Raw genomic sequence first — 24,584 nt, 5'->3', positions numbered from 1 at the left:
TCGCCCAAGGTCCAGGAGCGGTGGACTCGGATTCCAGCCAAGGCAGCCCCAGGACTCCCACTCAGAACCCTTTTTTTGTTTGTTTCCCTTACGGGGTAGGGGCGCTTTTTCACCTCAAAAGCCAACCAACTTGGCCATCCGCAAGCGACCGCGCTCGGTCTCGCCGACCGGCACGACCTCACCGCGCGCCTCAAGTCCAGGGCTGCGGGCGCGGGGCGCGGGTAGGAGGAGCGGCACCGCCCCCGGGGTATTTAAGCCCCGTCTGGAGCCCACGGGGCCGGCCGCTCCCGCTCCTCCCAGCTCGCACCTCCCCTCCCCCTCCCCGCTCTCTCCCTGCGCGCCCCCACCCTCCGCCCCGCGCTCGCCTGGCGCGCAGGCAACGGCCGGCGGGGCGCTGGGAGCCGGGCGCGGGCGGCGCTCGCCTCTGCGGAGCCGCCCCCCGGCCGCCGCCGCGCATTGCCCAACCCGCGCCGCCAGCGCTGCCGCCGCCCGGCTGCCGTCCCGGGTGTGCCGCGGTCGCCGGAGCCCGGACGCCGGCCCCGAGCAGCCCCTCAGACGGGCGAGCGGCTGTGGACGTCCGGCCAGCAGCCCGCAGCATGGATTCGGATTCCGGCGAGCAGAGTGAAGGCGAGCCCGTGACCGCCGCAGGTACCGAGGGGCCGCGGCAGCCCAGCCGGGAGGGCCGGGGCCGGGAGGAGGGGAGGCTGGGGCAGGAAATCGCGAGTATTTCTCGGAGCAGCCGGGCGGGAGGCCGATCCCTTCCAGGCCAGGACCGGGGATTGCTCCGCGCCGTGAGTTTGCTGTGAGGTTTTCCACTGCACTTGGGCGCGCGGGGGGGAGAAGAGGTGCATCTGCGGGTGGCTCTCCGCGTAGCTGCGTCCTGCCGCGGGCTCGGGTCGCCGGGGCTGGGTGGGGGTGGGGAAGAGTTCGGGAAATCCGCGTCCTGTAGTTTGCTGCAGCGAGGGTTGCAACACATCTGCCCTTTGAAATAACTTTCTGTGCGCCGACCCTGTCCTCGAACCCTGGCGCCAGGGACGCTGCGGGACAGGTGACCCGGTCCGAAGGCGTGACAGGGGACTCCAGCAAGGAAAGGACCCGCGGGTAGACGGGCAGGGGTCAAACCACAGCTAGTGGCTGAGGTTCCCGAGGCTGCTACACCAGCGGAGCAGAGGGGTTCGCCCATCGCTGCCCCACAGAGGCAGAGGAGGTCCCAGCGGAGGAGTCCGGGAACACAGCCACGGGGCGGGGGGGAGGGAGTGGTGCTGCGGGGGCGCAGACGCAGGAGTCGGGCTTCGCCTTTAAGAGTCGCCGCCGGCTTTTCACGATCGATAGTTATCGAAGCAATGGGTGGATGCTTACTTTGGAAAAAATGAATGTCCTCCCCCGCCTCTCCCTGATACTGAGCAACAGGAGGAAGCCACCCACAGCCTTGGGTCGACTTACCGCTGGGCTCTGCCCGCCTTCACCGGTCGGCTCCATCTGCCGCCCACGGGTCCACGCACGGTAGAACTGATCGTCCAGCCCACCTGTCCCAGGCTCTTGGCACCCTCGGGGGCCCTGAAGGCTAGCCGCGGCCGGCCGGCGGACTTGTGACCTTAGAGCTGACCCTCCTGTCACAGACCCGAGGTCCTAGACTAGTCCCCACTCTTCCCTATGTCAGACCAGCATCCTGAGAGTGGGGACCAAGTGCCAGGAGGCACTCTCAGCCCAGGCGTCCAGGCGTGGGTGTAGGAAAGGCAAGCTCAGGAACCAGGCAGGACAGCGCCAGGCGCTGTGCCAAAAGCCCTACATAGATGATTCCCCTACATCTGCACAGCATCTAGCCAGGTGGTTATTAGTTCCATTTTACAGAAGCCCAGAGAAGCTATGTAGCTTTCCCCACCACTCACAGCAGGGAGTAGCCAAGGGCAGAGTGATTCCCTGTCCACTACATGGTACCCCTCTGCCTCTCACAGGGAGGCTGTGGTCAACACCTTTGGGTGGGTGGAAGAGATGAGCCTGGTCAACAGGTAGGGTGGCATTACCAAGATGCCTGCGTTGAGGATTCCTCCGTGTGTGTGTGTGTGTGTGTGTGTGTGTGTGTGTGTGTTTGAGTGTATGTGTAAGGGTCACCTCCTTTGTGCAGGTAGGTGTGGATATAACAAATTGACCTGAGCCCTTCGCCTACTTGTATGTTTCTGTGGCTAGGAAGCACCAAGATTTTGTATCATGCGGGACTTGTGGATCTCCTCACATCTGTTTAAAGTTCCAGTAGGTGTTTATGTATGTATCTAAGTCTATCTGGAAAGCTGGGGCAGGGTTGGGGGATGCTGACCTTGACACTTTACTGTCTCAAAATCCCAGGAACTAACATGCTGTCCCCACCCCACCCTCAGGTCTCTTACGCAGGTTGATGTTTCATGGAGAGGAGAAGGAAGCTTAGAGAAAGAAGAGGGAGGAGAAGAAGGGGGAGGAGACACTCCAGAGGAGGAGTTGGTGCTTTGGTAAAAGGGGAGGGAAGGAGTTCTCAAGAGTCCTGTTTCTTCTTCACCAAGTCTTCCCAGCCCCGGGTATCCCAGATGGGTGCGTGTCTGTTTGTGTCAGGCCCCTGCGCTAACAGCAGACCTTACCACTGAGGTCAGATGGGTCCCATGAAGAATAGGACAGCCAGCTCTATGAGCTGTCACCATGTGTTTGTGCCTTGCTGTTTCCTACAGTCATTTCTTCTTCTCTGTGTGTGCACGAATCTCTCAAGCTGAACATTTAATTGAATATCACAAGCCATTCTGCTAAATGGCATTCCATCTCATTATTCATAGTCTTAAACTATTTTTCGTGACAAAGCTTCTAGACAAAGAACTAGATGCTAATTCATTGCTTTGCTGTAGTTGCATCCTGTCAAATGGAAACCCTTGCTGCAACTTCAGATACAGGTTAAGTGAAGCTATGTTATCCTTAGGGGTTGGCCTTTGTCTCCATAAGGACCTTTGTCTCCATACAGGTACATCTGTGGACCTGTATCTGTGCAAGCTGGGTGTGTTTGTAGCTGGGGACAACAGAGAAGTGGGACTTCTTGGAGTATTCATTGTGTGTGTGTCTGTGTGAACCTACCTCTTGAGGAGTTAAGATGTGAGGACTGCTTCTTCCTGAGTGGCCTTCCCTTCTAGAACTTGTAAAAAAAAAAAAAAAAAAAAAAAAGCCCTGCCATGAGATGTACCCTATTAAGGTCAAGAGCCTGTACTCAGGAATCAGAAGGACCTAGGTTTCATTCTCTGCCTGTTGGGCAAGTATGTTAACCTCTCCAAACCTGTTTCTCCATCTGTCGAATGGAGATAACAGTAGTACCACAAAGAGGTCGTGAGGATTAAATAAAATACCACATGAAGTGTTCCCGGTAATCTTTCAGTACATGGTAGCTGCTATGTTGATTATCACCTGACTGGATTATTTATTGTAAGAATACTGCTAAATAATGTACACCAGTGCTTTATAAATTGTAAATCAGTAGACATGTATAACACGTATTATTGTCATTATTATCACACTAATGTAATTGCCTGAGAAGGTTTGTTTTGAATTTCACTCTCTCATTCTCTCTGGGGTGTGTGTGTGTGTGTGTTTGCTTGCTAGCTGGTTTGGGGGAGGTTATCTTTAATTTACCTCTTCTTATCCTCCTCATCTTCCAGCTCAAGGCATGAAGATGGAGACATTCAGAGCTATTACCTTCACTATCCCCCTTTCCTCTAACTCTAGGTAAAGTAACACAAAGCAGAAAAGCCCTTATCCAACCCACTGGCTAACTTGGAGATATCCACTTTCATGCCATTTCAAATGAAACAAGAGGAGGTAACCCTTCCAACCAGTGAATCATTTTCCTTCAAGGTAGCAGGAGGCCCAGAAAGTCCTCATCATTCCCCTTCCATTTTTACCCATCTCAGTCACCGTCCCAGTTACAAATTGGCAGAAGAGTAAGAAAGTCTCCGAGGACAACCTACTCTTGACCCCTTTCAAGAGATGTTTCCAAAGATCTCCCCAGTGCCTGTGGTGCCCTCATCGAGCAGGACAGCACTGTGCATAGTGGGTGAAGCGGGGAGATGAGATTTGTCTCCAGCTGCACTGTTTTTCAGGAAGCACAGGATGAGGCTTCTGTGTCATTCTGCTGCCTGAAACTCTACTCTGCCTTTCTGTCGTTTGGGGTTCTTTCTATGATTAGGAAAGAGGCAGGGTTTATGGAACACTGGATTCATTCCAGAGACCCAACTTGGCAGTCTGTCATTTGGCAAACCCACCATCCATCTCTCAGAAATTTTAGCACTTGGTATATTAACTCGACAGTGATTAAGAATCTTTCCTAAGAAGCAACAAGCAAGTAAACATTAGCAGTGTCAGCTTTTTCTCTTTTAGGCCTGTAAAACAAAGACAGTCTACCCAGCTGAGGGCAAACAGGCTCCTTCCACTCACAGCTAGGTGGTCCGGGGCCGTCAAGCTGGTGGGGTTTCTTCACAATCCAGGCAGAGCAACAGAAAAGCATTTCCAAGCAATGGAGTCAAGATATGATAGGGAAGCTTCCACACAGTAAAGGAAATGGGAAGACAGCAGACCTCTAACCCTGCCTTTTCTATCCTCATCACCTAGGTCCTCAGTGTGGTCCTTGTGAACAAAGTAGCAAGGTGGATTAGGCAGGTAGGGTTCAAGTAGGTAGGATTCCATAGGTGATTAAGAAGAGGAAAGGTGTTCCAGAAGTCAGACACCACTTGAGCAAAGGCCCAGATAAGCAGGGAGGTGACTGGAGTGGAGAGCATATTCTAGGGAGTACTGGGAAATAAAAGTATTGGAGTGATAGGGAGGGCCACATAGAAAAGGGTTCTTAGTGATTAGTCCTGATGGGGCCAGAGAGGACCCTGATGAGCTGACCGTTATGCAGAGACAGGACTGACTGAGAGCTGGGTTTGCAGGAACCGCATCCGACAGACACGGAGTGCGGGACTGCCTAGGCTTGGAGCACCGGTGACTGGGGTGGCCGCGGTATCAGGGCAAGTGGCAGCTCTCAGGTGAAGCAGAAGAGGGAGGATGCAAGTGCCATTTCTGAGAAGCAGACGACAGAAGTGCTGACAGACTGCATAAAAGCAGTGAAAGGAGAGGGAGAGTGGAAGAAGACTGGCATGCCGCGTCGGGGTGAGGGCCGGGAAATACAGAAGACGGACTCCCCGACCCACACTTCCCAGCCGACCCCTTCTTTCCATCAGGCACTTAGCGGTGGTGTTTTGCTTACAGGCACTTGTCCGCTGTGAGCAGTAGACCATGCTAGAGCACTAGCTTCAGGGGATTATGAGGTTCGGCAGTCTGTTGATTCTCATTGTTAGGTTCCTGGTGGAGACTGTTGGGTAACCCTTGTTAACTGACAGATTGACAGTGGATGGGCTGGCCAGCCTGGGACGGAGACCATCTGAGGATGAGGTACCACATGCCTGTTAGTCACTGTCTTGTGTCTTGTTCCTGTTTGTGGACATTTCCAGGGGCCTCTGCCTTGTCCACACACTGTCTGTAACTGCTTTATGGGTCAGGACCTTGTCCTGTGCTTTCAGGTTCCTGAAGGTTTATGGGCATAATAAATGAATGTGCATCTTGAGGAGCCTCCTGGGAACTCTGCACTGAGAGACCAGACAGCCAGAAACCTTTCCTATGCAGTGGAACTGCCAAAGCTTGCCTTCAGTGTTTTAAGATTTCTAATGCTGTCTGGGACCCCGTTTTGGGAAGTATGGGGAAGGCAGAGAGGTAAGGACACTATCCATTCTGGCTTCCAGGGCTTAAGATCAAATGGGGAAACAGGACACATACAGAAATGGCCACAGCCTGCACTAGTGCATGAAGACAAGACTCCTGACCCCTTGCCCTGGGATTGTACCCAGCCAAATTTCTGTTGTCTTAATAACAACCACTTCCCATTGTGTGCTTTAGGGTTATTCTGGTACATTCTCGTCTCTTGTCCTGGATTGTTAGCTCCCTGAGGGCAAGGATGGGGTCATTTTCACCTCTATCACCTCCCACTAACACCTTGGATCCTGAACACACTGGGAGGTTTCTGGCTGGCTGGCTGGCTGGCTGGCTGGCTGGCTGTGTGCCTGCATGGATAAGTGAAGACAGGCACAGCACAGGGATACTGCAGGTTCAGTTCCAGACCACTGCAATAAAGCAAATATTGCAGTAAAGGTAGGCCAGGGAATTTTTAGCTTCCCCAATGCATATGAAAGTCACATTTACACTGTAGCATAGTCTCTTAAGTGTGCAATTGCATGATATCTTTAAAAAACAATTTACATACCTTTATTTAAAAATCCTTTATTGCTCAGGCACCTGGGTGGCTCAGTCAGATAAGCATCTGACTCTTGATTTCAGATCAGGTCATGATCTAAGGGTGAGATGGAACCCCACGTGGAGCCTGCTTAAGATTCTCTCTTTATGGGGCGCCTGGGTGGCTCAGTGGGTTAAGCCTCTGCCTTCGGCTCAGGTCATGATCTCAGGGTCCTGGAATCGAGCCCCGCATTAGGCTCTCTGCTCAGCGGCTAGCCTGCTTCCTCCTGCCTCTCTGCCTACTTGTGATCTCTCTGTCAAATAAATTAATAAAATCTTTAAAAAAAAAAAAAAAGATTCTCTCTTTGTCCCACCCCCCATCTCTTTCTCTCTCTCAAAAAAATTTTTTAAAAATATTTTACTGCTAAAAAATACTAACCATTATCTGAGCTTTCAGTGAGCTATAATCACTGATAACAGATCGCCATAACAAATCTTAATAATAATTGGAAAGTTTGAAATATTATAAAAATTACCAGGATGTGTCACAGAGACATAAAGTGAGCAAATGCTGTTGGGAAAATGACACTGCTAGACTTACACCACCAGGGTTGCCATAAACCTTCAGTTTCAGGGGGGGAAAAGTCTGCAAAGCTCATTAAGCCAAGTGCAACAAAATGAGGTATGCCTGTATGTGGATGGATGGATAGATGCTGTTGTAGGCTGTTTCCCCAGGAACTGGACTCTGTGATTGAGGTTGGCATGCACTGGGTTTATTTGGGGAAGGAGAGGGAAGGGGAGGGACACTGGATTAGGCATAGTGAGAAGCTGAGCTCCAATGCACACCCAATAATAATAGCCTCCAGCTCTGGAGCTAGAACAGCCCTTCAGAACTGTTCTGAGTCAGCGTGAGGGGCCAGGCCTTCATGTCCCCTTATACAAGGGGATGAGATGTAGGCCATCTCGTGGCCAGATGTAGGCCATCCCAAGGAACAGGGTGCAAACTTGGGTGAAGCTGTCCCCACCCACTGAGAGCTATCTACAGGCCCCCAGAGGCTTGTGGCATGCTTGGCCCTTCATTCTCCAGGAGGAGCCTGAGCAGGACATTGAGACACCCCATGCAGGTGGTCCCCAGAATTCTTCAGGAGTGTTTCATTAGAGAGGGCAGCCCTGTCTACCAGCAAAGCTCAGGGGATAGTCATTGAGCTGTAAATTTTACCTAGACCTCCCTAGGAAAATTTAGATTGCCAGATGAAGTTAGCCATTCCAGACCTCATAGCTCTGCACCCAGTTATTGAGTCCATTCAATCCAAGAGGTTTTGGCTGATCACCTGTTTCATGTTCAGAGTGGCACAGGGTGCTATGGTCACATAGAGAAATAGAATTCGATGGGACCCTACCCTCTAGAAATTTGCAGCTGTGTTGAGGAGAGAAAACACCCACCCAAAACTGAATCTACAAGACTGGGAGGCATCAGCAAAAAATGCTGTAGGGGGACGCCTGGGTGGCTCAGTTGGTTAAGCAGCTGCCTTCGGCTCAGGTCATGATCCTAGCGTCCTGGGATCGAGTCCCACATCGGGCTCCTTGCTCGGCGGGGAGCCTGCTTCTCCCTCTGCCTCTGCCTGCCTTTCTGTCTGCCTGTGCTCGCTCTCTCTAACAAATATATAAAATCTTTAAAAAAAAAATGCTGTAGGATCTGGAGCAAGAGGCATTGTGGTCTGGAATTCTGGTGGTGAGCTTCATGGAGGAAATGGGCCTTGAGGGTAGCCTTAAAGGAGTGAAAAATTTAGATGGGGGTAGAAAAAAGAGAAGGTGGCAAGGCTGGAAGCTTGTGAGGAGCTTGGCCTGACCCAGTGGGGATCTCCTTAGATGACCAGCAGCAGAAGGGAGTTGTCATACTTAAAAAGTAAAATGGTGGGGGGGCGCCTGGGTGGCTCAGTGGGTTAAGCCTCTGCCTTCGGCTCAGGTCATGATCTCAGGGTCCTGGGATGGAGCACTGCATCAGGCTCTCTGCTCAGCAGGGAGCCTGCTTCCACCTCTTTCTCTGCCTGCCTCTCTGCCTACTTGTGATCTCTCTCTCTCTCTCTCTGTCAAATAAATAAATAAAATCTTTAAAAAAAAAAAAAAGTAAAATTGGGTGTCATAGTGGTACTTGTAGCCAATGTGTAAGTTTCTAGAGCTGGAACAAGAATATGTGTGAGTGTGTAAATATAAAGCCCTATTTCTTATGCTATTTTTTCCTTTAAAAATATGGCACCTGTTTTTTTATTTGTCAGCAAAACGAAATTATAGTCACACTTTCCATTAGCACTCTCCACTAACTGATTCCTTTTCCTCCAGAGTTACCATTGGCTCCTACTTGAATTCACATGCAGATCTCTATAAAGACACTATATACATAATTTGGTTTTGTTTTTTGCAGTCACTTGGCTTGTAGCTCTTCATGTAAAATGCCTATGTAGGTGGGTGTTTGGGCTGTATTCTGTGCAAGTATAGAAATAAAGGATAGAGAAAAATTTAAAAAACAAGTTTTCTCTAACAACCTGATCTAAGGAAACATATGAGAGTGAGTACCCTTTTCCCCACATATATTAAGGTATGCCAAAAAAAACTATTACTTTTTTGTACATCAGAGATGGCTTTGTTTATTTGTTTGTTTGTTTTTAGGCAGTTGCGTGGTCCAAATTCTGATGCTGCTTTCAAACAGTCTTCTCGTTCATATTGGCTTGCCTAAACATCATTGCCTGGGAATAAATTTGAGCCTGTTCATGGAAAATCTCCCAGTGTGCAGACTATAAAAATGGAAAGCTTGGCGGCACAGAAAGTGCTAGACACACCCTAATAGAAACCAGTATTTTGTAACTCGGCTCTCCAGAAAAAAAGAAGAAAAAAAGAAACTTTGGTGGTATCCAAATACTGGTTTAAACTGTTGAAAAACCCCAGGAGCAGCCACTGTCTTGTAGGTTCTCTTCTCAAAAGTAAAATATGCTTTCTGTGAAACTGTTCTAACCATGCAAGGAAACATTTTGGTGATACGTAGTTTTATGGAGATTCCTAATTGATATTTTTATAGTGGAGGCCTCCTGTTTCACGCAAGGGAAGAAGTTCTGTCACGGGCTGTTCTGGTGAGCACGCATGTCCAGCAGGTCTGATTTGGGCTCTGTGGGTTGTGCTGGGAAAGTCAACAGAAATTTCGGTGTAGAATGTGGGAGGGAGATGATGGGGCCTTCTGCAGGGCAGGCCTCAACAGCAACTGTCTACCATTGTGCTTCCTTGGTTTCCTTAGGATAACACTGACACAGCGAGGGAAGACTGGGATTGGGGTTATAGAGGAGAGGGCATGGGGTTTAAGAAGTTGTGGCAAATATCTAACAAGATGAGAAGCTGTGAGGATGCTCTTTGCCAGCCAGAGTCCAGTCCCAGAGGGCTAGTCCTAAATGTAAAATAATAGTGATGTTTTGAATTTTACTCATTTATTTCACATTAACTAAGCACATATAATGTATTCAAATCTGGACTGATTATTTATGTGATATTGAACCCTTATACCAGCCTTCTAGGATATGTACTAGAAATAGCCTCATTTTATAAACTCGGACACTGAGGCACAGAGAGGTTAAATAACTTGCTCAGGAATGTGCATCTTGTCAGTGGATATGAAGTCAGGGGAACTCCAAAAATAGTGCTCTTGTACAAGGTAGATTAGGTAAAGTTGTTGGATGCCACCAGGCTCATTTGTATCCCCCTCCAGCTCCCACAGGGCCTAGAATCCTGACCATTAGGTTCCTTTGTGAGGCTCCTTCTGGTAGGACGTGCCATTTCCAGAAGGCCCTGTGTTAAGCACCAGACATCACCTGCACTAGCCCAGTTGCACATTGGCAAGGACTGGCTGGCCCAGATTCCTGTTCTAGAGCTGGTGAAGTGTGGTTTTGGAGGGAGATAGAGAGAGGGGCACCAAGCTCCTACCGGGGAGAGAAGGTTGTAGAAGGACCCTGAAGCCATGCACATCTCCAGACCATGGGACGTGGTGGGTGGTGAATGTAGCAAACACTAGGACAAGAGAAGGACTGAAAAGCAGTCAGGAGAGGTGCTGAAGACAAACATTCTTTTTATCAAAGTGTACTTAAGCTTGCTGGGTCCTCAGGCATTTTTTTTCCACTCCAGCATTAAATCATCTCAGATAAAGCATTCCAAGGGCATGGTAATCCATTGGATTCAAGGATGAGCAGAAACCCAAGGATGAGCCTGCCTCACAGTGAAGAGAAGTTGAGATTCAGAGCTTGATTATTGGGGTTTGGGTGTCCCTGCAGTCTCTTACTTGCTGCTTTTTAGTAACATTAGTTTCTGACCAAAGGAATGCAAGCTCATGGTAGAATATGTGTAAAAATCGGTACAAAGAAGGAAATTAGATTGAGCCCTAAGAATAGATGTGCTTTTCCGAAGCCAAAAAACAATCCTGAAAAGATGCAAGGGAACTTTCTAAGGGGAGGGAGCAGTCTTTTTAAGAGAACAAAAGCCCCCCCAACGCAATGTTTTCTTGGGGACATTAAAGCCTCTGGTTATACTGCCAAGCAGTGTCAGAACCAGAGCTGGAGGCCAGATCCTCTGGCTCCTCTGTCCTTCCCAAAATCATACATAATTTTTAGAAAAGGATCAGAGTTATTCTGGATGTTGTGATATCAAAGGGACCCCTGCTCTGTGTCCTCCCAACACCCTGTCCTGTGTTCTTGCCACCCCTTCCCCACCAGGCACGTCTGCCCAGAACTCAGGCCACCACAGACCCACACTAGGCCTTACCCTTCTGCATGGCCCCTCCTCCCCTTCGTCAGAAGGGCCCTACACAGAGCCCTCAGAAGATTTTCATGGTCTTTAAGAGCCAAAAGATGTTTACTGGGTTTTATAGATGCCCGGTGACAATCGCAAAGGCTAATCTACTTTTGAGTTTAATATTTATTGGCTTCAGGAAAAGATTTATTGACTTCTAGTTCTCCAGTTTGATTTTTATCTGTGTTTAGATTGGCTGTTTTTGTAAGGAAACAGGGAAATTTGTTCATCTGTATTAACCTCTCTACCCTAGGATTTAAGGGTATTCATATTGAATGATTCAGTCTCAGTGAAACAAGGCAGGCAGAGTTCAGTTAAAACAGAGTCAACTTTGAGAGAGCCCGGAGTAGGACCCAGTGGGAATTCAACAATAATATCTTGGCATTTTTTTTTTCCTTTCGAATTCTCCAACCATATGTAATCCTGGTTTTCCCAAACTCTTCTTCCATTGCTCCTCCTGTGTCCATCATTAATACTTTTTTCCTACACATGTCTCTTCAGGCTGAGCCCTCAGCCTGGTCTTTTCTGACAATATACTTTCATTTGGGAGAGACTATTCATTCTAAAGGCGCAAGACCAAAAATTCCCCAAGCTGCAGTCTCGCCCAGTCCTCTCTCCCAAAAAATCCTGCCTTTCAGGGCATCTGGGCCTTTCCTCCTCACTGGCCAGGAGGCCCCTCATCTCAGCACCTCCACAACCACACCATTACCTCTCCCTCAGCTTTCTCCAGGTTTTCTGTGGCCTCCTTAGCCACTAAGTTATTCGGAGTGAAACAACGGTAAAGGCAGAAGAACAATGGAATACCCTGTACACTTGATCCACGGCAAAACCAGGACATGGATAAAGCAGGCATTATTATTCTCAGTTTACAGATGAAGATACAGAATCAGAGATTACCCCAAATCACAAAACAGGTGCTGAATTTTCACTATTAAAAACTGCACCTCCACCCCCACCAAAATGAGGGCAGCAGCACACCTACGTATCCAACCTAAAAAACAACATTCGGTCAAATAGCTACTGAACGATTAAATACATAACGACATTTCCACAATGCAGAATATTTTTCAGCTGTTAAGAAAAATTTGGGGGGTGCCTAGGTGGCTCAGTGGGTTAAAGCCTCTGCCTTCGGCTCAGGTCATGATCCCAGGGTCCTGGGATCGAGCCCCGCATTGGGCTCTCTGCTCAGCAGGGAGCCTGCTTCCCTTCCTCTCTCTCTGCCTGCCTCTGCCTACTTGTGATCTCTGTCCTTTAAATAAATAAATAAAATCTTTAAAAAAAAAAGAAAAATTGATTTGAAAAACATATAATAATAGAGGGAAGAGTTTGCAGTCTCATGCATAATGAAAGCTTGATAATCTGTGATCTCACTTGTGCTCCATACATGCATATACACACACATTATATGTACATATATTTACTTATACACACACACGCCCCTATACATACATATACATTCTCTGGTTTTTATAGAGAAAAGGGGAAGAGTCTCCTTTACACTCATTCACATAAACTTTTTTTTAACTTTTTAATTCTGGAACAGAATTAACCATTCTATATGATGAGTTTATGGGTAATTATAATTTCCTTCTTTGTACTTTTCTTCCAGATATTTCACAGTGAGTATGTATAACTTTTAGCAGGACATGTTAATTTAAAAGCAACAATCGAGTAAGATCTGGTGGCCTAGGCCACTGCTCATCCTGTGGGCTTTCTTTTAGTTTTGTCCCAGTTCCCTCCATCTTCTTCCTCGAAAGTAGTTCTTCCCTCACTTCCCTGTGATCTTCTTTCCCCTCAGACAAGTCCTCCCTGAGTCCCTCTCAGGGCTTCTTCTGGTGGGGGGCATGCTCCAGGCTTCTCAGCCCTCTTCCTGCTCACCCACTGCCCGGGCTGTGGCCCCCCACTCTCCCTGGTGCATCCCCAATCTGGGGCCACCTGGCCTAGCCTTCGTGGGCCCTCATGACATGAAGAGGAAGTGTGGGCCGTCAGAATAGGTAATGAGTAGGTAATGAGCTCATGGATTTGGGGTTCAGAGTCCGGCACAGGGTACCAGAGCCTCTCAAGCCAAACGCAATGCTGGAATGAGCTTGCTGACTCAGCCATCTTGGCCCCTGAACGTGGCCTCACTGATGCTGACTGACTGTCAGTGTATGCAGCTGGCATGACATTTCTCTATCCCTGACCTCTATCCCAAATACGAATGACTATGACTTTCCACTTTTTCATTTACACATTGATTTTGTGTCTTTATTACTTTTACAATTAGAAAAAAAGAGGGGTGCGCATTTAAAATCCTATTATAGAAGGATTATTAGCTTTTAGGAGGTACTAATCTACTGCCACCATTGGTCTGCCATTCTGAAACAAAATTATTATTGAGGAGCTGTATGATATTAAATATCATGTGTATCTGTTTGTGTTTGTGTGTGTGTGTGTGTTTCTAATGGAATTAGAAATTTAACTGAGGATTTCTTATGCAGAGGGTTTCTTGGAGCTGAAAATAAGAGACATTGTGGCCCCAGTGTTCTTTACTGCCTCCCTATGTCCACCTTATTCTACTCTAGCCAACCAAATAGGGTTAGCCCAGTCAAGAAGCTTATAGGAAACAGAAGTGCTAACCATTTCGATTCACCTTTATCAGAATTTTTAACCTAGGATTTTATCTATCTTTACTTTCTTGGTTTGAAATATACAAAATGATTATTTTTACCTCTTTTCAGATATAAAAATATATATTGACTATGTTCACCCTCCAAGAAAACTTCATCCTCCCATTTAAAAAAAAAAAAAGTCACTTAATTTTCCCATGGAAAGCAATGTCAGTTCTTTATTAAGCAGCCATATCTCCTTCTTAACAATTGCAAGTGAGTGAATATGACCACTGTGATTTTTAAAAGAGAGATCAGGGAATAGGAAAGGCAGAATAATCAAGATAGGAGTGAGTTCTTAGAGAAAGTAGGCATTTATGCCAATAATGGATGATACATCCTAAGACCAGCATTTGTAGTAAGCACCCAGGAATTATCTCCAGAAAGCTGTCACCAAATACCCCCATCCCAGGCTTTCCTTCACCCCAGGAGGGAGGTCAGTGATGAACTGAGGCATGGGTGGGATGAAGATGTCTGGTTCCAAACATCCTTGGGTTTTGTTTGTTTCATTTTTGGTTAAGAAAAAAAAAAATCACATAAAAATAATTCTGCCAAATTGTCATAACTCAATGAGAGAAACTGGAGTCTAAGTCTGAAGATAGTTGATAATTAAGGGGCCAAGATTATCTTAAGGCAGCCTGGAGGCAGGCAAGAACAAAGAGCAGCTGGTCAGGACATCAGGACATCAGGAGGCCAGAGGGGCAGGGGTCGCAAGAAGGGCCACTCTCTTGAGTCACTAGGCCTGCAGCGGTCCTGCCTTTCATGGTTGCCCAGCCTTCTTGGACCTCTTCACCTGGAGGATAGTACCTCTTAAAGAGTCCAACACTGAGAAAAGCTGGCTCCCCAGCAGCAGCCTCCTGACCTCTTACCTGTTGCCAGAAGCAAGTCTCACTCCTGACCTGTCCCCTTCTGTCCTGTCTCCCTGACCCCAGATCACTATCTCATCCTTAATGCTCCCCTTCCCTGCAGCCTTTCCCACCCAGGTGCATCTCTCCATTTCCTCTCCCTGGACCCCCCACTCACCTCACAAGCCCTCCTAGGCATTAGAGGAATGAAGGCAGAGGAAATTCTGAGACATACGGCCATGAGTGGTCATGAAACAAAGATTTTAAGCTTCCAGAGAGAATAACCAGGCCCTTTTACCAATGGACTAGTTTTCCAACTAGCAGCACCAAGAGCTAAACAACAGTGGTACAATGCCTTTGAATTCTCAAAGCAAAGGATTTCCCAGGTAGAGTTCTGAACCGCATCAAACCATCAGTCGAGTGTGTGGATGGAATAAAGTCATCGTAAGACACATTAGGTGTCCAGAACATTACCCTACCACTTTCCCTTCCTTAGGGAGCTGCTAGATCAGGAGTCAGCCAGCTGAGGCCAGCTGAGGCCCCCAGGCCACGTCTGGCCTGCCACCTGTTTTTGGATGGCCCATGAGCACTTTTACTTTTTCTTTAATGGCTACATTTAAATGGCTCTATAAGTACCCAAATATATTTGCCTTTTGGCCCTTTGCTGTCGGGCTCTTTCAGGTAGTTTGCTGATGCCTGTGCTGCACAATGTGTTCCACTGCAACGGGGTGTAAGTTAAGAAAGAGGAAGCCATGAGATAGACACAGGAGAGAAGGGAAGAAGGATGGAAGGAGCACCAGGGTGGGGGCCTAGCGGGGGCTTAAGAGGGAGAGGTGCCCAGATTTGGACCAGTGCACCGAGAGCGCCCCAGCAAGTCTCCAAGAAAGAAAATTAAAGTAAAAGATGAGTTGATGTGTCTGAGCCCATTGAGAACGTTGTATTGTGCTAGGAACTTTGGGAGTAAATTAGTGCTAGGCAGATAGAAAACCAACCGGAAGAAAAACAAGGCAGTGTTTAACTCCTGAGAAAATAAGATGAATAAAAAAGGAAATGCAGTCATGGAAGCGATAGAGCATACATGAGTCAGCTATGAACGGTATCCAAGTCACAGTAATGTAAATCACTGAAGTCTGATTTAACCAAATATTATAAACCAGAACTAAATGGGAAAGTGGAAGGAGAAATGAATGGGGGAGAGCTAATTTCTCAGCTTCCATAATAGGAAGTTAAAAGTGAAGTGGAGGACTAACAGTATAAGCATGTATTTATGTCTTTATGTAAACATAAAGAGGTAATTTTTAGTTGAAATAGCTAAAAGAGTTTGAAGTGTTTTGCCATGAAGAGCCAGCATCCAAAGTGGGCCAGAAGATGCTGCATTTTGGATAAGCCCTAGAGTGACCAGACTTTTAAAATAATGTACCCATATCACTTTGAAAATAGATTTCTAAAATAATAAAAAGGAAGCGTGACTGGTGAGCTGGAGGAGTAATGTCCTGGCAAGCATGCCCAGGTGGGAAAGAAGCTCAGTGGGGGGTGACCTCAGGCCCCTGGTTGGAGGAGACAGGCTTCAGTGTCCTAGGGCCACACTGGTTCTGATTATCATTACTTCTCCTGACCTAAGTGTGAAGACATTTCAATAAAATGTCAAGACTGATAACCACTTGCTCACGCAATGAATGTTCTCTGCGTTTCAGTCCCTGGCTGGAGCCATGGGATGACTACATCATGATGCCTGCTGCCCAGCCACTCACAGACAGGCGGCACATGACGTCACTAATCCAGCTGGTGTGCAGTGGCTCTGCACTGGGACGAGTAGACTAGAGGGAAATGTGGTGGCAGGGATGCATGCTCAGAGGTCAGAAGTCCTTCTGTGGAGCCTGGCTGGTCAGATAGGAATCGGGAGGAAGGGGACAAGGGAGGCACCCATGTCTAAACCAGGGAGCAGGACGTGCAGAGGTGCAGAGAGGACCTGGGAGTGATAAAGCCTGGTACTGGGAGACCTGGGTGTGGCCGGCAGTCGGGAACTCAGAGTCTAGAGAGAATGAAGCTGGAGAGGGGAACAGAACATAGATTCTTGGCCCTGCAAACTGGCATGCCATGATAGAGCCTGTCCTTGTCTTCCCCCCCACAACATTGCTTCCTGACTTGTCACTACTGGTTTTTTTAGGTTTAAATTTATTTGAGGGACGCCTGGGTGGCTCAGTTGGTTGGGCAGCTGCCTTCGGCTCAGGTCATGATCCCGGCGTCCTGGGATCGAGTCCCACATCGGGCTCCTTGCTTGGCGGGGAGCCTGCTTCTCCCTCTGCCTCTGCTGCCATTCTGTCTGCCTGTGCTCGCTCACTCTCCTCTCTCTCTCTCTGACAAATAAATAAATAAAATCTTTAAAATAAATAAATAAATAAATAAATTTATTTGAGCTCCTACTATGTGTCAGAGACAGAACTGTGGACACAGCAGACAGGTCTCCACTTCTGCAGTTTGCAGTGGACAAACCAGTGAAATCAGGCAGGAGGTTCTTAAATAGGCCCTGTGTTGGGGGTGGGGGGTTCTGGCTAGAAGGACTGTTCAGGGGAGGGGTGAAAGGGAGAGCAGCACAACATGTTTACATTCAGGTAGAAGCTGCATAGAGTAAAGTGTGCGGGGCTGGGGCAAGGATGAACCACTTTCTCTTTGGGCAGAAAGGTGGGATGACAGGGAAGTGAGACCTGGCAGGAAGAGCTGGCCCTGAGGGTTTGGGCAGAGCTCCCATTGGCAGCTATGTCAGCACAGCGCAGCCTGCTGGGGCTGGCAGTCTGTGGCTTGGTCTGTGGGATCTGAGGCCAGCACAGGGACAGGCCTCGGGGAGAGTCTGCCGACCGCCTGTTCTGTGGTGACCACATGCTGTGGTCTGATGGAGGAGGCAAGGGCCCCAGGAAATTTATGGAGGGGACATTCTGGAGGGAAACCACAGAAAAGGAAAGCTGGAGTCTCCAACGTCAGTGCCCTGGGTTTTTCAAGGAGAGAAAAAGGAGGCACTGCATTGCTGAAATGGGCAGTTGCAGAGCAGAGCGAGAGCTCGGTGGATGAAGGAGAATCTGAGAGAAAGGAGCCTGAGAACCCAACCTACGGGTATCCGCTCATATGTCGTGTATGCTTGGTGTTGTTCTTCTATGGACTTAAAAACTCCATTTCTGATTCTGAAGAAGTTAATATAAAATTAGCAGAATCATCTAGTCCAGCTCCCCTGTTTAACAGACCAAGAAACCAGGAAGGTGAAGGCTTGGGCCCATGATAAACAGTGAGCACAATGGGGGCAGTGGGGCAGCCTGGGGTCGGCTTCGGTCCTCCACGCCCTGCTGTCTGCACAGTGACTGGACACAGGGACAGGGGAACAACTCCATGGCCACAGCTCTGTATCCTGACCTCACAGGACGGCCATTATCAGCATCTGGGGGTGACCACACCAAATGACTTAATTTGAAATGGTAAAACAAATCATTTAGAGACATATCCTGCCATGGGACAAGTATGGAGAAAGTTTAATTTAGAAAGGAAGCCTCAAAGAAAGACACATTTGTGTGTAACTTCCAGGAACACGAGTTCTCCACAACTTGTTTGGTTCCTGAGTGATATGAGTGGGACCCTCTTGGCTGACAGCGGTTCTGTCTGAAGAGGGGTCCCAGCTGAGCCCAGGAGTCCAACCTTGGAGACTTTGCAGGTGAATGAGAGACCTGCCGTCTCACCTCCCCTCTGCAAACTCCATTCCCTGCCATGGCCTTTCCCCTGAGCCAGAAATGACCATGGCCCCAGTGGATATCCCGAATGTGGTCTGACTTACGTCTTAGATCTCAAATCCATGGACAAAAGACAAAAAAACGGAAAAAACCCACAATTACTACTGAATATATGTAAGGGGTATTATTAATGATATATTACATGTGCCCCTTTCCTGCTGTTCCGCTTTCAGATTGACTGAAATCCAAAAATGTCATTGTACAAAATTTATTATTTCACTTTAAAAAGAAAAGTAAGTAGAACATTGAGCAAGGCACTGTACTGTCTGCCAAATCATTTCCCATCTAGAAGTACCTTCTGGTTTCTTCTCCCTCATGTGTTCTGACCTCTCTAGTACAGCTACTGTTTATTTATTTATTTTCTTTTTTATTTTTTTATAAACATATAATGTACTATTAGCCCCAGGGGTACAGGTCTGTGAATCGCCAGGTTTACACACTTAACAGCACTCACCATAGCACATACCCTCCCCAATGTCCATAACCCCACTACCCTCTTATTTATTTATTTTCTTTAAACTCACTTAAGCTGTGTTAATCTAATCACAGCACCTTCCAAGAGCCTCATTCCTTTAGGCTTACCTGCCCACTATCTCAGGCCATTATTTTGTTTATTTTTTTTTTCCAGTATAGACTGGAATGTGTTCCATCTTATTGCCTGATTTTTTTTTAAGGTTTTAGGTTTTATATCTACACTCCAAACTTGAAGAATTCCAAAGGCTGACATTTTTATTACATCAGTCTGTTTACTAATTTCACATATTACCAAGTTGGCATCCTCCCATGGCTCTGAATGCGGCATCCTACTGGTGTCCTTGTTAACAGTCCGCTGGCCTGAGCCTGGGTTTTCAGCGCCTGCCATGGAGAACAGTGTGGGAGCCACCAGCAGAGAGGGGATCACCCAGAGAGACAGATGTGGCCCATGCTACTGTGATCCCCAGCAGCTCCTGGGTGTTAAAATATCGAGTAAGCCTGAAGGGATGTGAATGGGAAGGCTCCTGGGGTGGCAGGAGGGTGGGGGCTGCTGCCATGGAGAGAGAGCTCCTGCTGGATTTGAACACAGAGGGTGTGGTGGGCAGCACCGCTGGTGCCCCGGGGGACGCTGCCACGTGCAGGGGTGCAGACGGGCAGGACCCAGCTGGGCCGCACAGGTGACTTTCTGGGACAGGCAGGGCATGAACTTGTGCAGAGCTCAGAATGTTCAGCAGGTACGCCATGCCTCTGCACACCGTGCCAGTGTGGATCCTGAACAGATAGACTCTGGGCCTCAAAGAATGAGAAAGAGCACTCTACATCGTTCAATCGGTTATTCGTTTACAGACATTTATTGAACAACTTGTACGTGGCAAATGCTGCCCTCATTGGGAGGATACACAAGTCCTCTGAGCAACAGTCCCGGAATAACTCCAGTGCTGCACTGGAAAAGGACCACACTGGACATGGGTGCGAGCATGGGTGCGAGGGTCCCCCGTCCTGGAAGAACGTGAGTGCCGGAGAACAAACCTTCGCTGCCCCTCTGCCGCCTGGGCAGGGATCCACGGGATTCCGTAATGGGCACGGAAAACCAGGGCAGCTGGGGTCAGGGCACTAGCCCCAGAGGAAGCCCACTGAATTTCTGGTACTGCTTGGCTGTCACCTGCCTGTCTTCAGCCATTTGGGCTAGGGCAGAGCCATCCATGTGAAGGGATGAGCTGCCCTTTGGCGTCTGATTTCAGTGTGTCCTCTAACGTCCAACAAGCAGGCATCTGATGGGATGAGGTGGATGGAGCCAGGGCTTCTGTGGGAGGTGCTCCTCCTCGGTGTCTCCTGCCACCTCATGGCTTAGGAAGGGGCAGTAGAACGGACTCCTGGATGTGCAGGTAGACACCTTTGGACACCCTTTCCCCCATCACACACTTGCTGCTGGTTATTTGTTACTTTCTATAGGTTAGAATATAGGGTTCTTTGATCATGTGTCTGTGGATATGAAAGTGTGTATGCCTGGGAGAGTGTTTGGTAGAATATACACATGGTGACTGTGACGCATGGAGGGGTTATGGGAGACTCATTTTCTTCCTTTAGTGTATGCATCTTTTCTGACTTTTCTCAATACTCATTAATCATTTTTTGTAATAAAATTGTTAAAGAAAATATTTTGAGAAATATTTTATCTTAAAATAGAACAAGGAGAACAGTATTGAAAATTATACCTGTGGATAGTGTTAATTGCTTTATTCCTGAGAGTGACCCATCATTCACAGCAGCTACCTATTTTGTGGGTGCTCTAGGGAAAGAAAAGAAAAATCTAGAGACCTTAAAATAAATGTTAAATCGTAAGTATGTGTTGATTTTAGGGGATTATTGCTCTTCTACACATGAATAAACATTAAAGAAATTGATTCTCCACTCATCCCCAGTCTCAAAACACAACACTTGTCACAAATGGCTTTATGGGTGAGTTTTACTAAACCTTTAAAAAAGCAAGGAAGCTACACAATCCATTTCATGAGGCTAGTTTACTCAAACATCAAAATCAGACAGGGACTGTACTAGGAGAAAGTTATAGTTCAATCTCACCTTTGAGCATAGTTGCAAAATGCTGAATACAATACTTACTATGGAATTCCTCAGTATATTATATGTGTGTATGTTACATACATAAACACTATACTATATATAATGTACATATGTAATATGCATTATGATGAAGGGGGTTTTATTGTGGGAAGGCAATGATGATTTAAATCAGAAAGTCATTTAATAATTGGTTAGATTCACATGTTAAAAGGGATAAACCATATGGGGATCTCAATAGGTACAAAGGAAGCATTTGATAAAATTAGATACACATTTCTACCTTCAAACAAAGCCTTACTAGCAAAACTGGAGCAGATGGAAGATTCTTCCACTTGATAAGTGGTATCCATCAAAAACCCATAGCAGAGATCATATGTGGCCAGGGTCAGGGGTGGGGAGGATTTTAGAGGCAATTCTGGTAGTTAAGAACAAGACAGGGATGCCAAATAGCACCCTTATGATTCAGCATTACACCAGAGGCCCCCAACAGTGTAACAAGGCAAGAAGAAGAAATGGGAGGTAGAAGAAAATCATTTTGTGCTGGCAATGTAGTTGTCCATATAAAAACATCTGAGAGATGCTACCGAAAATCAATTAGAATTAATTACAGAACTCAGGAAAATTTCTCAATTAGAGATAAATATACAGGAATCAGTTGGATTCCTACATATCACCAACAACCATTTAGAAACTATAAAAGAAAAGAATTATACTTGCAGTAGCAACCAAAACCATATGATATACCCTGAAGTAAATCTGACAAAAGATATGCGAGAATTTCACAGGAATGACTCTTAAAGCATTATGGAAGGACACAGATCTGACAAATGGAGAGATATATCATGCTAATGGATGGGAGGCTTGATAGCATAAAGATCCCTGTTTGCTCTAGGTTAATATAGCATGTTCATGGCATTTGGTCAAAAGATCCTTAAATTCATGTGGAAGAGTAAAGGCAAGAAGAGTCAGGACAATTTTTTTTTAAGATTTTATTTATTTATTTATTTATTTATTTGAGAGAAAGATAATTAAAGAAATAGAGTGCAAGCAGGAAGGAGGGAGAAGCAAGCTGCCCTCTGAGCAGGGAGCCAGATGCAGGGCTTGATTCCAGGATCCTGGGATCATGAACTGAGCCAAAGGTAGAAGCTTAACCGACAGAGCCACCGAGGTACCCCAGTCAAGACAATTTCTAGGAAGAATAAAATGGTGGGGGGAGCCTTCCCTGCAGCCTATCAAGATTTATTATGAGTTCCAATAGTGAATACGGTGTGGTGCTGGTACTAAAATAGTTTAGTAGAACACAGTACAAGACACAGGCCTGTTGTAATTTGGAAATTTGATAAGAAAAAGGTGGCCCAATGGGTGAGTGGGACAAGGATGAACTATTCGATAAATTGAATAAATTGTGAGGAGACAAAGGTACCTCGTGCAGAATGCAGGAATAAATGCCAAATGGATTAACGACCTGCAGGTGGGAAGCAAAACCTTTAAACTTCTGGAAGATATATGAGATTCACTTCCCACCTCGTGGCAGGAAAGGATTTCTTAAAACAAGATACAGAACCCACTAACAATAGAGGAAAACATTGATAAATTGGACTATATTAAAAATCTTAACTTCTGTATGACTAAAGACACCACAAATAAAGTGAAAAGGTACTACAGACTGGAAGGAGATGGTTGCAACTGATGTGACCAGCAGAGGATTAGAGTCCATAGCATACTAAAAGCTCCTGCAGGGGAGCCTGGGTGGCTCAGTCGGATGACCGTCCCGTCTGCCTTTGGCTCAGGTCATGATCTCAGCGTCCTGGGATTGAGTCCCGTGTCAGCCTCCCTACTCAGCCAGGAGTCTGCTTGTCCCTCTCTCTCTGCTCCTCCCCCTGCTTGTGCTTGCTTTCTCTGTCTCAAATAAATAAATAAATAAATAACTTTTTTAAAAAAAGAAAAGAAAAAGAAGTCCCTACAAATTAGCCAGAAAAAGACACACAATCCAGTGCGGGGGGCGGCGGGGAGCGGTGGCTGGGAGGGTAAGGCAGGAGTTAGTAAATTCTACCAATAAGCAATTCACAGAAGAAGGACCTGAATGCTCAATATACACAAAAATACGTTGAATTTCCCTAGCAGAGAAAGATATATTACAACAAGCTACTACTTTGTACCTATCAGATTGGCAGGAAATTAAAAGGTGGGCTGTTTGAAGTGCTGATGAGGAAATGGAACTGCAGACACCCCTCAGCTGCTGCTGAGAGTGAAAATTAGTGCTGTCTGCTGCGAAGCAACCGGCAGCCTCGGGCCCAGGAGCCGGCGGTCACCTCCTAGATGTAGAGCCCAGGAGACTGACGTGTGTGCACAGAGAGACAGGTCTGTGGACGTCTTTGCTCGAAGAAAGGGGAAAGAACTGAATCGTCCATCATCAGGAAACATGGGGACATCGTATAGTCACATAAGCAATTCCATGCCTGAATACGATAAATCTTGAAAGCATGATCGTGATCGAAGATTTGCAGAAAAATGTGTGTGGTCTGATATCTGAAGTTTTAAAACACTCTAAACAACATACTGGTGACACATGCTTTCTCGGGAGGCAAAACTATAAAAACGTGGAGGAGACAGACACATCAGCTTCCGAAACACAGTTAGATCTGGGGAGATAAAAGGGAAAGAGGCAGTTGAAAACAAAGAGGGCATTTGCCCTAGCTCTGTCTCCCAGGACAAAATTCTGAGATTTGTCACACCTGGGCAGGGGCCAAATGACTAGAGTTTGTCAGATTATCTTCCATTCTGTCTACGTATTTGCTATGTGTCATGGTTTTTAAAACAATTTTTCTGAGGGGAGAAAATAAACCCATTTCCATTTTTCAAGTGGGCAGTAATTCAAAGCACATTTAAACTAATTGATCTTTGTCACTCGAGAATGGCAGTTTAGCGTGGCGGGGTGAAGCACGGGACTCTGGGGCCGGCTTTCGGGTGTGAACCCAGCTCTGCTGCTCCCTGAATGGTGGCTTCACATGAACTATTTAATCTCTCTGCTGCGGATGCCTGGGATGGAAGACGTAGAATGCCATTGCTGCTGCTGCTGCTGATGGTGATGATGGTGATGATGACTGGCATGTGCTCATAGAGTTGTCGCAAGGGTGTGATGAGGTTGTGTGCATTAAACACTACGGAAGTGGGCTCTCTTATCATGCCTGAATATGACCTACCGTCCAGACAGACCCCAGTTAACTTATTAGGTGCAAGGGAGAGTGGGGGAGGGGATGAACAAGCTCTGGTTCAAGAAATCATGTAAGTAGATGTTGTGTTTGGTGGTGGTGGTTCTTCTACTACAATAAGACAAAAATATCTCTCAAGTCTCCAAAATTGACCTGTGGAGTTGGAGATGACTCAACCCCCAGCAACTTCACCCGTATCTGCCTCAGTTAGCTCTGCTAAGTAAAATCCTCACTCATTCACTTTTCAGAGCTAGCTGTAAATCAGTAGGAAAAACAAAATCAGTATCTAACTGTTGAAATATATAGAATTCCCTCTAAAAACGAAAGCGACATCTATCTTCAGGTTTTGATGAGTATGTGGCATTGTTCTATCACATAATAAGAATGGTTTTTGTAGTTAAATGATGAAATGTGAATCTCCTTGCTAGATGGGGACTTAAATTGAAGTCTATTTAA

The 24,584-nt window shown here is 46.9% G+C and overlaps 1 protein-coding gene across 1 annotated transcript in view; it reads left to right on the top strand.

The window, feature by feature from the left end:
- Window positions 1-296: 296 nt before the first annotated feature.
- Window positions 297-24,584, top strand: part of TNFAIP8L3 (TNF alpha induced protein 8 like 3) — a 36,756-nt gene continuing 12,468 nt past the window's right edge. The window contains exon 1 of the mRNA XM_047736672.1: window positions 297-648. Within this exon, the coding sequence (XP_047592628.1) occupies window positions 597-648 (52 nt within the window). The 5' untranslated portion in view covers window positions 297-596. The remainder of the gene's footprint in view (window positions 649-24,584) is intronic.

The sequence above is a fragment of the Lutra lutra genome, chromosome 7 (assembly GCF_902655055.1).
Source record: "Lutra lutra chromosome 7, mLutLut1.2, whole genome shotgun sequence".
Taxonomy (NCBI): Eukaryota; Metazoa; Chordata; class Mammalia; order Carnivora; family Mustelidae; genus Lutra; species Lutra lutra.
The sequence above is the reverse complement of the archived record's forward strand: the minus strand, read 5'-3'. Positions and strand labels throughout refer to the sequence as shown.